At 32.2% G+C, this 13,817-nt stretch overlaps 2 protein-coding genes across 3 annotated transcripts; one reads left to right on the forward strand and one right to left on the reverse strand.

Annotated features, from left to right (window-relative positions):
* Window positions 1-366: 366 nt before the first annotated feature.
* LOC145585775 (uncharacterized) lies at window positions 367-2,043 on the forward strand. Its single transcript, XM_081642491.1, has 3 exons — window positions 367-665; window positions 1,161-1,517; window positions 1,737-2,043. Exons 2-3 carry the CDS (start codon window positions 1,192-1,194, stop codon window positions 1,753-1,755), a joined length of 345 nt encoding a protein of 114 aa, XP_081498617.1. The 5' UTR covers window positions 367-665; window positions 1,161-1,191; the 3' UTR covers window positions 1,756-2,043.
* Window positions 2,044-2,488: 445 nt separating this feature from the next.
* On the reverse strand, window positions 2,489-7,829 carry LOC145586842 (mitochondrial adenine nucleotide transporter ADNT1-like). Of its 2 annotated transcripts, XR_014101029.1 has the most exons (9): window positions 7,370-7,829; window positions 5,774-5,822; window positions 5,482-5,645; window positions 4,898-4,935; window positions 4,142-4,254; window positions 3,937-4,050; window positions 3,033-3,377; window positions 2,727-2,879; window positions 2,489-2,528 (listed from the first exon to the last, which is right to left on the reverse strand). XR_014101029.1 is itself a non-coding variant. In XM_081643783.1 (8 exons), exons 1-8 carry the CDS (start codon window positions 7,525-7,527, stop codon window positions 2,796-2,798), a joined length of 1,065 nt encoding a protein of 354 aa, XP_081499909.1. In that variant the 5' UTR covers window positions 7,528-7,829; the 3' UTR covers window positions 2,515-2,795. The 2 variants fall into 2 exon arrangements, 1 of the variants encoding a protein (XP_081499909.1); XM_081643783.1 differs by having other exon boundaries at window positions 2,515-2,879.
* Between the last annotated feature and the right edge of the window lie 5,988 nt (window positions 7,830-13,817).

Genomic DNA, 13,817 nt, shown 5'->3' on the forward strand with positions numbered 1-13,817 from the left:
ACCTTATAGTCATGGTGATTATCCTAGAAAGCTATATTTCCCATAAAATGGAGGTTTAAATTATATATTTCCTGGAACTTTTCATTGGAAATAGAAATTTCTACATCCAACCAAACAGTTTTTGGTATGAATTACAATTTCACGGATATTGAGATTATGGGAGTTTCCACTTACTACAACCAACCAAACAAGTACTCCGTATTAAGTTTATCATAGTTAAAAAGCGAGTAATCAAAGCACCTTATAATATGAGGTTAGGGGTTCAAATTCCATTCAAATCAATTTATAATCAAGGGCTAGACGAGTAGTTGTTATTGACAGTGTATACCCATAACTTTGATCCTTGGAACAGATTATGTACATACATGTGTCTTAATCAGAGGCGCAATTTTCTTCAATTGTTAAGTCAACCATTCACGGATTATGTTATGTATAATGTTTGCTAATCTCACCACTTTCCCAAATTCAAGGTTACTTGCTACTCCAAAGTTACAACACCTATATTTTTGGTGTTTTGAAAAAACCCTTTTTTTTAAAAAAAAATAAAATAAAAATATCCTTTAGTACTATTCAATCTTATTGGAGGACTTCGTAAAAAACAGAGCTCTCACTCCTTATTTTCTTTTATTGGTTAACCAGTTATTTCCTTTTCAACTCAATTTCAGGTACGCTTTTTTTTCATCTCGAATTCTTGATTATTTCTTCTTTTCTGTAGCTTTTGATTCATTTTTTATATTACAAGTTTTCAATTTATTGCTATTTCTGTTTTCTCATAATTCATAGGTGATCAAATATATGATCGTCTTAAAATTGCAGAAATTTTTCATATAATTTTGATTCATTTATAATATTCATGTAACTATGATTTCATTCAGCAGCATCATGATCCATGGTAATGGCAGCTATAATTTCACGTTCATCTTCTTTTTTCGTTTTTTGCATCGCATCTGATCAATTTCTGGGTAAATTTCAAAAGTATGTTACATAAAAACAAAATACTGCTATTTTCTACTTAATTTTCCATGCTGAAGCTCATTTTCCTTAATTTAATGAAATAAGAAACTTAAACAACATTTTACAAATTTATGACTTTGTCAATTATTCTTAACCAGATGTTTCTAAGAGAATTTTACTTAAATTAGTTTAATTCACATATTCAGGTGTTAAGGAAGATTGATAACAGTAATAAAAATGGCTGAAATAACAGAGAAATTATACTATGATCAAGAGGAACAAAATCAGGAAATGGAAGAAGAAAATGAGAATGCGTGTTCAGTAAGGCCAGATTCGTCGTTCCTTGTTGAGTTAAACTTGGTTATGATCATTGCTTCCCTTAGTTTATCTGATCAAGAGATCTCGGAATATGAGGATATGAATGAGATTAGTGTTAAAGAGAAACAAGATTTTAAGACCCTTGTATCAAAGTTACGTGCTCGTAAACGTGGGTTCGATGAGCTTAAGATTGCTGATCGACAAGCATCGCGGTCAAAATTGCAAACCAAGGTTCTAGATTCCAGGTATGTTCAACTTATGCAGGGATCTTGTAGTAGTTTCTAGACATAGACTAGAGTCACTAGACCCGACATATCTGTTTAAGCCTGTCCTGTATCTGAAAATGGAAGCCGAGTCTACATATGACTCGAATTGACTCTATCCGAACGACTCATGTACCATCTTTACTATTTGCTTAGTATGATTTCAGTGCTTATTACATCTTTTTCCTCTATTGTGATCAGGCATGGCCGAAAAATGTGAAGAGCTTCGTGTATTTATCTTAACTGTCGTGATGGTGTAAAATCTTAAGCGTATTCTGTACTAGTCTGGTAGTCTGAGTTTAATGGCTGTATAGTATGAGTTATTAGTGTTCACTTTTAAGGATTTTGGCTTGATTATCTTCTGTAATCTTAAGTGTAGCTGCTCAGGGATAGAAAGAGGATGATATCCTAATTCCTAAATATAGAGATCCATGAGACTTATCTAATTATCTCCCAGTTCTTCTTTGTAAATCTTTATGTAAATAATACACATGAAGTATTAAAGTAACAGTTACGAGACTTACAACAACAATTTATACTTCCACGTAATTTCTTCATCGAATATACTTTCTCTGTTTTAAATACTTGCAAGTTGCAACGGCACGTAATTTAAGAAAATGATCGATATGGTATATTAACAGTCAAACTAACTCAACATTAATAACAGAGATAAGATTACAAGTCATGAAATTAATTCATCAAAATTGTTGAACAAAGCAAATAAATTGAAAGGATTTTTCAATCACTACAATTAATTATAAAATCCGAGCATGGCCAAGGAGTCAAGGACAAGTTTTGTACTATCACGGTAGTCTCGTCATACGACCGATGAGAGCCACAGAAAATTTGTACTTTAAAAGCATCTTTGATTTTACAAAGGCAGCATGGAGCACTTAATTCCAAGCACAAAAAATCAAGCAGGAGATGGTCTATGCAATATACAAGGGACGGTATAGCAGACGTAAACATCCAACAGAAATGTCTCTTTGAAATCTGCAAATGGATCCATCAATTTATTATTTGCAACTACTTATTACAAATAAGCATTTGAAAAACTGAGATAATTAGAATTTTCTGAAGGATCCCTAGACAGGAGGTAACAGAGAAGCGACATATAAAACAGGCTAACACCTGGTACTAGTTTAGCTTGTTCTAATCGGGCAAAAATACAATACATCAACCAAAATTTACCTATTTCTTCCAATTGCCTACCAAAAGAAGAAAAAATATATCAGAGTTTAAGAGCCTAAATCAGCAACTTCAGTCTGATATTCTCATTTCAACTCCCAAGATATCTTTCACCACCTCATATGTCACAAATGCTATTGATATGGATGGCACAACCTGGAGAAAATAAGAAATACAAGCATAAGCCACAAATATAAGTGACTCATATGTGCTATTTCTGATCATAAAGGAAACTGGACTATAAGCCACAACAAGACTGGCAGCAGCAGATAGTTTGAAAGCATATTACAAGGCATGCTGAACACTGACCTTTACTGAATTAGGGACCAGGCCTTTGTACAGAGCTCCGAAACCCTCATGTCTAACAGTCTTTCTAAATGTATCAATCATGCCATTATATTGCAATGGGACCTTGCCCCTCCCATCACCAGTGACTATAGATGAAGCGTTGTTCCACCCCACCATTTGCATCCTTCTGCGAATAACGTCGAGAGGGTAAGCAACGGTTTGGCCAATAGTTCCCGCCACAGCACCACATCCAAGCCTTGTTGTCACGCTCAACTCACTATCTTGGACTAATCCAAATGGCCTAGCTTTCACCAACCATTCCTTTAATGACTCATACACGGCAAAATTGAGGCCAACATACGGAATCTACAAGTGACAAGCAGATGAGTAAGAACAAACATTAAAACATGCAAGCAAACCTGCATAAGGCAAAATCAATTTGCATTTAAGATTTGAACAGCAAACAAGCTAAGAAGATCTAACAGACCAATTACAGAACTACACAAGACTTCAGCAAAATGAGTGGCAGTTCCATCAATACTTTGTATATTAAATTTCCAAGAAACAAACCCTCCCACAAAGATTCAAATTCTTGAGCCTAAGGCATATGAGGTCCACTATTTCTTATCCACACAGAACACATACGTATATCAGCAACTTTAGCCCTAAAATTTGGTCTATGCAACGAATTGCATATAGCACAGCAAGAATCAATATCCATTTTACTAACAAGTTGAGAACACAAGCATACTGCGGCACTGCCTTTACGTGTGACGATAGACAAAAAGCTATGTTTCAGCCATATGTATGTTGTTATTGCTTGATAACTAGCGGACGCAAAATCAATTCCAAACCAAACTATTGAACACACTTGAAAGGAAAGCAACAACTGGATCCATAGAGTTTTTTAAGTCAAAGAACTTACAACTCCAATAACAGAGGGAAGCCAACCCTTGTATAAAGCTCTTGGACCTTCCTCACGAAGAATAGTGGACAGTGCATGGATCATGCCTCGGTACTGGTAAGGTGACTTATCAGTCTGAAAACACAGGTCACAGGCAAATGTCATTTGAAGCAAATTACAAAAGAACCTTAGTGTGAATTATAATAATATGCAGAGATGTTAATACCTGTACCGTAATCCTGCCCCGCACCATGTCCATAGGGTAAGTTGCAGACATTGCTATGATGCCAGCAGTCGCTCCGGCCCCAAGGCGCAATAAAGGAGTGAGTTCAGCGTCCGCTGAAATTGACAATCAAAGCAAGAAACATATTATTTCTAAGGTTTATCCAGAAGTCCAGCATCAGAATTCAACTTCCAATAGAATTCCATAAACTATCACATGATAAATATCCCAGAAACAGAAATTTAATGTGCTAACGCGGTTGGTAACTTGGCATGGAACAGACTAGAGAATTGACAACAATAAACATGAATATGCAATTAAACAATATGCAAGGATGTTTATATGAAACAATCACGTGGATCATTCAAAAAACTCTATCATTCTATACCAAATAAGGATGAGGCTGAGTAAGATTGTACCTCCGGTTTGATATGGCCATGTTGTGATCCATACTTAAGCTATTATAGACTTGTAGTTGCTATATATAAAAGAATTATGATGTCAATGAAACTAGAACCTCAAAGTTTTGTGTGACACTTTTAAGCCTTCTCATCTGTACTATATAAATGAATATTCTCCTTACTAGAACAGCAGCTGAGCAATATTATACGGGATGATTCAGAACTAATCAAATTTTTCATGTAGGAAATAATATGATCCAACAAGAAACACAATGAACCCAAGACAGCAGGGTAACGAAGCAAGAAAAAATATACACAATATGAAAACATTAATAGGAATAAAAACAATTAGGAGTACCATTGCCACTCTGTTGTCGATGCAGCCATAATATGCCCCTGGAAAAAAAAAACAGTAAAAAGCAATCAGGACTCACTACTCACGATTAAATGGGATATCAATTGACGCTCGATATATCCATCTTTAGACATGTCTTTTTTTATAAAGTACTTTTCGGTCACACGTCAATAACATACTAATAGAGAAGACTAAGCCTGTAAACTACAGGTCTATAAATTCTAGAAGCTCAAAAATGCTACACCAAAGGTGCTACACTAGCCAGAGACCAATTCAGAAGCAAATGGCACATTAGATACAACATTGCCTGTTTCTTCAATTCTTCATCTTAATTTTTATTTCACAACCACCTTTAAAGGGATCCCTAGCAACTGACCAAGTGCATAGAATCCCAGCAAGAGCTGCATAAGTTATGCATATGCAACCAGGGGTTCAGGAGGTAGAGACAAGTGTCTAGAACTAAAAATAATAAATTATATTCCTCCTAGACAAAAAATAAAAAAGTAAAACTTCCACATGAGAAGCAATTTCAAAACGTTACATGGCAACTTAGATCATGTTACTCAAATGTAGAAAAAGAAACTTACTTAGATGCTTGCTCATAGCTGAAAAACTTGACTGCGGAATTTGGCACAATACGTGCACAATTTGTTCCATTACCCTTGAACAATCCTCGTAATCCCTCACTCTGCCATATATATTTCAACCCTTGAACGGTTCCATTGTATTTAATGCTATGTGGATTTTGAACCTGGAATATTATGTTTAACACCACAATTAAAAGGTGTTGTGCAAAAAGATTTTCCTTATTTTCTGCTGAAGCTGATAAACTAAAGTACTAAACCCATTAGAAAGCAGCTATGAAGAATAGAAAAATACCTGGAGCAATATTTTTAGGCGTTCTAATGGTGCAACAGCAGTTCGTGACCTGAAACACACATCCAATGGCATGAAGAATAAGAATTATACCCCAAAATTTTCAAAAGATTATATAAAGGCAAATATCCCCTAACTTTTACAAAACCATACAGAAAACCAGAAAAGGAAATCATATTGAGTAGAGGAGCAGTAACTTAGCAGTAAGCACTGCATATTCAAACTGACACTTCAATGTTACAATGCCACTAGGACCCTTTATCTTAGTGCTTCAGTCCAGTGATCATAGCCAAACTTTCAATCAATTGAAAGTTTAATTAACTCCATGACTAGTATGAGTAATATCTTTCTCCTTTCTCCCAAAATCCTAACTTCTTGCCACATAAGAAGACCATACTTTTATCGTTCCTTAAGCAAGTCTTCTCCATTTTCCCAAATTAACAAAAAAAGAAAGAAAAGAAAAGGACATCAAATTTAAAGCCATCTCTTTCGCACACGAGAGTTAAGTTAAGAAACCCAAAATTAACCGATACAATTACTTCTGTGATCATCAAAAATGAAACCTACAATCATAAACAATGTTGGAAGAAAGTAAAAAGCTGTTAATCTTCAATAATACAGGCTTCATGGACCAATAAAAAAAAAAAAAAAAAAAAAAAAAAAATCCAAATCAAGAACATCAGCACACCATTGCTTCTAAGGATCGAAGTTCAACATCAAATGGCAAATCCAACCACAGCTATCTAACAAGTAGAACATGAGCCCCGTGTATTCTCTCCTAAAACCAACAAGCTTAAAGAAAAAACCCAAAAATTTTCAATACTCAATAACTCTACCTTGCATCATCAAAAGCTATTGTAATTTTGAACTGTGAATAACACAGTATCGACCACGTGACCAAATGATCAGTCAAGCATCCAAATAATCATAAAGTGTTATTCCTCCCCGCTTCCATCCACAACTTCATTCTCTAGCATTGCTGCTTCCTAAAACCTTACTTTCAACTCCAACTCCTTTTTCATCGCTTCTTTTGATCCCAAAAATAATAAACACTTGCAAACTTCAAAATTTACAACAAGAACTTGTCCCAACATCTGTTTCTCCCTCCTTTTCCCGGCGATCCCACAAAAACAACCCCGTGAATAACAGACTAGTATATTTGCAGATCCATATCAATAAATCCAGATATCACAAATTCATAAAACCCAATCCCCCAACACTTAAAGCTTAAAAAAATTTAGTTCTTTAAAATTGAGAAATAATAACAAGATCCAAATCCAAAGGAATGAAGCATCACTTACCCAACAATGAAGCTAATAAACCAATTATAAAGACAGAATTTTTGGAATAATCTACAACAAACAATACACATCCACAGCAACAACAAAACAGGGACCACAGATTCATCCAAACCAAAACAAAATAACGAAACTTACCAAACATCAATTTAAATAAAATTTACATAAAACAATAAATAAACGATCAAATTTTCCAAAAACCAAAAAGATCACAAAGTTTCTTCAAAAATCAATTTCATCAAAATGCTTTCAATTTCATCAACATTTTAGAAATTCAAAGAGTATGAGTGAGGAAACTAACACTCCGCCGGCAACACCACCAGCAACGAGAGACTTGCAAATGGTAAGAATAGCATAACCAGGAGCCTTAACACCTTCTCTAGCAATCTTCGCTTCTTCCGCCAAGTTTACAATCGTCGAAACAGCTGCTTCACTCGTCTTCACATCTTCCGACGCCATTAAAATCCGAAAATAATATTGAAATCAAAGAATCGGAAAAAAAAAAGGTACAAAAATGGAGTCGCCGGAACCCTAGAAATCGAGATCGGAGATTGCAGAAATTTCCGGTTCAATTCGATCGATCAAAGAATGAATTCGTTCGAAAGGGACGGAAATTTCGATCTCTCCTCTCTGATTTTCTCTCCCTAAGATGAATCAATCTCGAGTTTCGGAGACGAAATTGGGGAAGAGAGAGAAAGAGAGTGAGAGATTTCAGGTAGCAGTGAGTTGGTGACGGCGTTTGTTGGTACAAAGTAGAAAATGGAGTAGTACTCCGTAGTAAGTGAAATTATTAGAGGGTGTGAATGTAAATGGGTTGCTATTATTGTAGTGCTATTCTACTCGCGGGTTTAAGGAGGTGTGAGTATCACTCGCTGTGGTAGCCGTCCACGTGGATGACTGTGGTCCCTGTGGAGTCTTTCATAGGCTAGAAAATTCAATTGTTTTTCGATTGCTATTGGGTTGTGCAAAGGTCCAAAATCGAATAAGAATTGTTGCAATTTCATTTTAATGGATAGGATATCGGGAAAAAATTATTTTAATTTAGATCGATTTAGGGTTTCGGTCCTAATTATTTTATTTTGGGTCGATTTTAACTTGTTTAAACAAAGTAGTTTTAAATTTACTATTTTACGAAAACCAAAATTTGAAGATATTTTTCTCACAAACTTTATTAGACCTTGTCCAATGATAAACGAATATATAATTATGTAAGTTTTCAATTTTCATGAAATAAAATCTCGTAACAAAAGTTATTCAAAGAATGTAGTTTAAATTAGAATTCTTCAATATGGGCTACATTTAGTCCCTTTTGGATTGATTTGATCCAAGTTCAGGTTTGGATCAAATTCAACACAACTCTAACCACGTCATTGATGCGCCTAGATACATCATTTTGCATAATACCAAGAGTACTACCATTTCTAAAAGACAATGTTGGCTAGCTCGAGATCCTAATAATGATTATGTAACAACGAATTGACTTGTGTATAGTCCGAGTAATCAACAAATGACTTGTAAATTAATCTTTAATTATAAGGAGTTATTTCAAATTGTGAGTTAATTTTGTTTGGCAATAGATTGTTAACCATACAAAATTCATCACAAATCTAATATACCCGCTAATATTTTTAGGTGACAGTGTGAATATCTAAACTAAAAGTACAGTGTTTTCACTAAATAAGCAAATACAAAAATATAAGATTATTTCTCATCTAACCTTATGATTCAATTCATATCAAAGTACAATATATCTATAAATCGAATGATACACCAGTGTAAACTAAGGTCCAAAAAAATGCACTATCAAGAAAAAAAGAATGAATGATCAAAAATGGATGGGCGACCAAATGAAGAAAATGATGGAACTACAACCTACAATTGGGCCACAAATTGAAACTATGCCCACTTCCACAACGAACCCAAATCCTTAAGGTAGAAATAAATTCCCACTTTTACTTAAGGTAGTTGCTTTCACTTATTAAATCCAACAATTAAAATTGATAATTTGCAATTTTTGTGGTGTAGTTATATTCAAGTTTGGATAGAAACACAAAGATACTCTCAACTTTGATCTTTCGTTAAATTGAGAAGCCAGTGTCCTTTAGCAGTTTTGAGTGATCTTGTTGATTGGTCAATTTTCAGACAACTAGCCACACGCGCGGATCGTGCGAATACCTTTCACGCGCTTTCTTTTTTTGCCACCTGTCAGAAACTTTATGGGAAACTTTCCTTTTTTGTATTTTTATAATGTACAGGATTTTTTGTAACGGAAACCTAAGTAGTTAACGGCAGTAGTCTTTGACTTTCCAAAAACCCCTACTAAAACCTCACTTAGTAATGGGCCTGATCAGAATTTATTGAAGGAAAAATTGCCCATTGGGCCACTTGACAGTTTAAAATTGGGCCTGAACAAAATATTGGAAAATAGATCTCAGCGTAAAATGGGCTGAACTTGTGTTGCTCTAAGGCCCAATTAAATTCTATAACAAAATTGTGTAACACATGAAAGTATGAAACATGAGAATACTTTTTTTTTTTTTTTTTTTTTTTTGAAAAGATAAGAAGAAAAAAACATCAGGAAGCCCTCCTAACGAGGAGAATTCCTAACATAAATAAACATGAAACACGAGAATACTTGATACCTTAAAATATAACTAGATCTAAATTTATATTACTCCGTACACATGAAAGTATGAAGCACGAGTAATAGCTTTATAACTAAGGGCCTGTTCTCATACGTTGAATTTCAGTTCAGTTCAGTTCAGTTCGGTTCACTTAAGTTCAGTTCAGTTCAGTTTATTTTCAGTTCAGTTTAGTTCAGTTCAGTTTATTTTCAATTCAGTTCAGTTCACTTCACTTCACTTAAGTTCAGTTCAGTTCAGTTTATTTTCAGTTCAGTTTATTTTCAGTTTAGTTCAGTTCAGTTCAGTTTATTTTCGGTTCAATTCAGTTCAGTTCAGTTTATTTTCAGTTTAGTTCAGTTCAGCTGAGTTCAGCGTATGAGAACAGGCCCTAAATGTCGATGAAAGTGGTACATATATTTTCAAGATGTGCAATACAAGTTATGAGCTATAGACCTTAAATAATTGTTGAATTGAGGGAAATCATAAACTTAATAAGTGAAAGTTTCATGTGGAGAGTACATGGTTGGACGCTATATAATATTTTCTAAGAAAATGATTTAAGCGTTTTTCTTTGTTCGGTCGGGGTGAAGAATAGTTATGTCAGTTGAAATCATTTTTCTTTTTTGCAATTTTTCTCTCGGCCATCATTTGTCACTCTTTCACTTTCATTTTTAATTATTTTATTAAGGAACCAAACAAAATATATATCCCCTCCGTTTAACTTTGATAGTCCTATATGAAATCATTCATGTTTTTAAAGTACAATCTCGCTCATAATTGCTTTTGTTGTTTTGTTTGTTTCATATTGTTTTTGGGAAAGGAATTGAAGTACAATTTGCATTGCGTTTTTTTCTTAATTCCAATGTACAATTTGGTTTTTGTACTTTAACTCCAATGTATAATTTGCATTGTGTTTTTCTTAATTTTTTTCCACATACAAAAAATCTAATCTAATATATATAAATAAAGTAGGCATTTTTAGAGAGCATTCAACGCGCCACATAAGCAAATGTATATTTTTGACCAATTAAAAGTTAGATTTCTATTTTATTTTAGAATTAAAAAATTCACTTGCCACCTAAACAAAAGTGATGAATGAGATTTAAGAATTTTGCCACGTAGTTAAAAATAACGAATAGTGATTTATAAGGATTTAACTTATTTAAAAAACTAAAAATTATCTTTTAAGAAAACAATTATCTTTAGATATAGAATTTATATATCTAAGATAATCTTGAAAGTGTTTATGATAAGAAATAAAAATTATTTCTTAATAATAATTAAATTAAAAATTTTGATGCCTACCACTATAAATTGACACATCCTACAACACCAATAAAATTTCATATCAATACAAAACCAAATCAAGCGAATTTTGTGTCATAATTTTGTGTCAGTTTTAGGTCATCAGTGGCTGCGTAATTTTTAGTTTTATTTTTTAAAATCCATGTTTAAATGTATATTTGTGATTATTGCTTGCATTGTGTTTATTTGGAATGCTTAATGATTATATGTTTATGTTTTGTTTACGGAATTTTGTTTTTATATGCAAATCTAATTTAATTAATCAACGAATTAAATTCGAGCAAAAATGATTGGAAAAACAAAGTATGATAAGGTATTATATCTATATCAATCGTTTACATCTATTAAATTTTTTTATAAACCTTTTTAGTTTTTATTAATTAATTTTATAATTAAAACAATTCTTTTGTGATTTAGGTAGCTTAATCAAGTCATCAAATTAACTTAATTGAACAAATTAACGTTCATGCCTCAATTAAAGCCAACTTTGTACAGTTTCGTCCAAAGTTAATTGAAAGAAAAGTTTACTCCATTAGTTACTTTTCAATCGTTACAAATAAGAAGCGGCGACAAGGGACGATTAAAATATTCCAATGCATAGATTTGATTTTGTACAATTACAATTGTTAGATCGATTTTACAAAAATTTTATTGATTTATTTTATAAGACTATAAAGATTAATTTTATATAAATTTTATTGTTGCTGACATGTTTTATTTATCCAGTTTTATTAGATGAAGAAATAGAAGATAAATAGTATACATGTTTTTATTATTTTTTAATATTTTTTATTTTAAAAAAATCAACGAATAATGATTTAGGATTTAAATATGTAAAAAATAAAAAAAAATCTTTTCACATTAAAGATTTTATCCTTATGTAACCGATAAATTATCATATTTACAATTATTTTTTGAAAGATATCATATTTACAATTTATTTATATTTTTAAATTCAATTGTCATATAACTAACAACCACAAATAAAATACATAACAACAATAAATAAAGTCGCGTTATAAATTACATTAAAAAAAAAAAAAAATACTTTTGTAATAGGCAATAACACTTTCATTAAATTATTATGTTTTTTTTTTTGGTCTGAAATTATTAAATAGAAAAAAAAAATCAAATACGAAAATATATTTTCTTGAGATTAATATATGGAAAATCACGCATCGCACGGGCTTTCATCTAGTTGTTATTTATTATAAAATATTTCCGACTAAAAGAGCCTTAATAAACATTTTCAGGTAACATATTGTTCAAAGTAAAATTCATATGTATAGATAGATATTTGTAAGACAATGTGGTATGTGACCAGTATATTATACTCCACATTATTAATTTAATTATTGATTACAAGCATACCATGCATGCGGAATATTAGAGCAATAGTTCAAACTTCAAAGTCAAAAAACGAGTACACACGTAAGACTCCAATTTTGTATAGTTTTCTCTAGTAATACATTAATCCAACTCTATATAGTACAAATCAATTGAATTTTTCCTGTCCAAAAAACCAATTGGATTTTAGCTAAATTAGAAATTTAATTCAAATAAGAATAGCATGAAAAAAAAAAAGCGAAATTTAGCTCTTAGCTCACAAAAGAAGTAGACATTCTGTAAGAGAATATGGCCAGGATAATTTTTGACATTTTTTTTTTACACACACAAACAAAAACCAAATAACGAAACAAAGGCCAAAACCAAACCAACAATGTCTGTCATGAATTGATGATAAGGAAATTTTGTGGCGTTTCCATATGTGTGTAAGTAACGTTGTAAGAAATCTAAAATAATTTGTAATGTATGTAATAATATTATTTTAAAAGAGAGAGTTTTCCCTTTTTTATTGCTTTGAGCATTATTGAATCATTTTTTTTAAGGGACTGTTTATTACGGAGTATTAAGTTACTTGGTTTGTAGTGTTAGTCCCATGAGAATATGCGATGCACGGTTTTATCAAAAATATATAATGATGAATATATCAGAATATCACCTTTAGCATATATTAAGGACCAATGCAAACTCCGCACATGGAGAAATAAAACAAGTATTTAAAAACGGAAGGAGTATGTAGGACAACCAAACTACATATGTTATACACTTATACTGCCTCCGTTATTATGTATAAGTGTGTAAGTTTTGGATATTATTTGTGAGATAGTACATATAAAAAATTCAACGATTTGCACATAATAGTTAATGAGAAAGTTTTTAACTTACACGTTGAATTATAGCAAGAAAAATGTTGCGATGCATGTGTTTCATCTTATGTTTTAACCAATCGTTGAAAATGCGTTCATCACTCATGTACCAATAAAAAATACTACGTATTCATTTTACTCGGTACTACTCTATCAATCTTTAAATTCTCTAGGAGACAATAAAGAAAAGTTATGTAAGCTAAAGCAAGAATTCATATCTTCGTTCATTGCTCTAGTTCGTTTGTCATTTACGTTCCACTTAATGCTATAGATTGCGTTCAGTAATTACCAATCATTAAGTAACTTTTCACATGTTTAAAAGTTGTAGAGAATTAGTTAGATAACAGCTGAAGTATGAGCTGTAATTAAAAGCATACCAAATATGAGTACAATTAACAGTAGTAACATACAGTGAAATTAAAGTGATTAGATTTCCAACTAAATAATGTCTACGGAGTACTCCGTACTACACATCAATTACAGAGAGCAAATGTTACGCATTTATTGTCTTGTACTAAGGTATCGTTTAATTCAGATAGAAGTTTCTCGAATTGCAAATTTATGGGAATTAAGTTTCTATAATTAAATTCATAGGAATCATCTAATATTG

Source organism: Chenopodium album, chromosome 16, assembly GCF_948465745.1.
Source record: "Chenopodium album chromosome 16, dcCheAlbu1.1, whole genome shotgun sequence".
Taxonomy (NCBI): Eukaryota; Viridiplantae; Streptophyta; class Magnoliopsida; order Caryophyllales; family Amaranthaceae; genus Chenopodium; species Chenopodium album.

Excerpts from the sequence above, each read along its gene's own strand:
- LOC145586842 (XM_081643783.1), bottom strand. The coding sequence starts at position 7,527 with ATGGCGTCGGAAGATGTGAAGACGAGTGAAGCAGCTGTTTCGACGATT. Across the intron at positions 4,051-4,141 it reads GGGGCAGGATTACGGTACAG|ACTGATAAGTCACCTTACCA; the intron begins GTATTAACATCT and ends CTGTGTTTTCAG. Across the intron at positions 3,378-3,936 it reads TTCCCTCTGTTATTGGAGTT|ATTCCGTATGTTGGCCTCAA; the intron begins GTAAGTTCTTTG and ends TGTCACTTGTAG.
- LOC145585775 (XM_081642491.1), top strand. The coding sequence starts at position 1,192 with ATGGCTGAAATAACAGAGAAATTATACTATGATCAAGAGGAACAAAAT.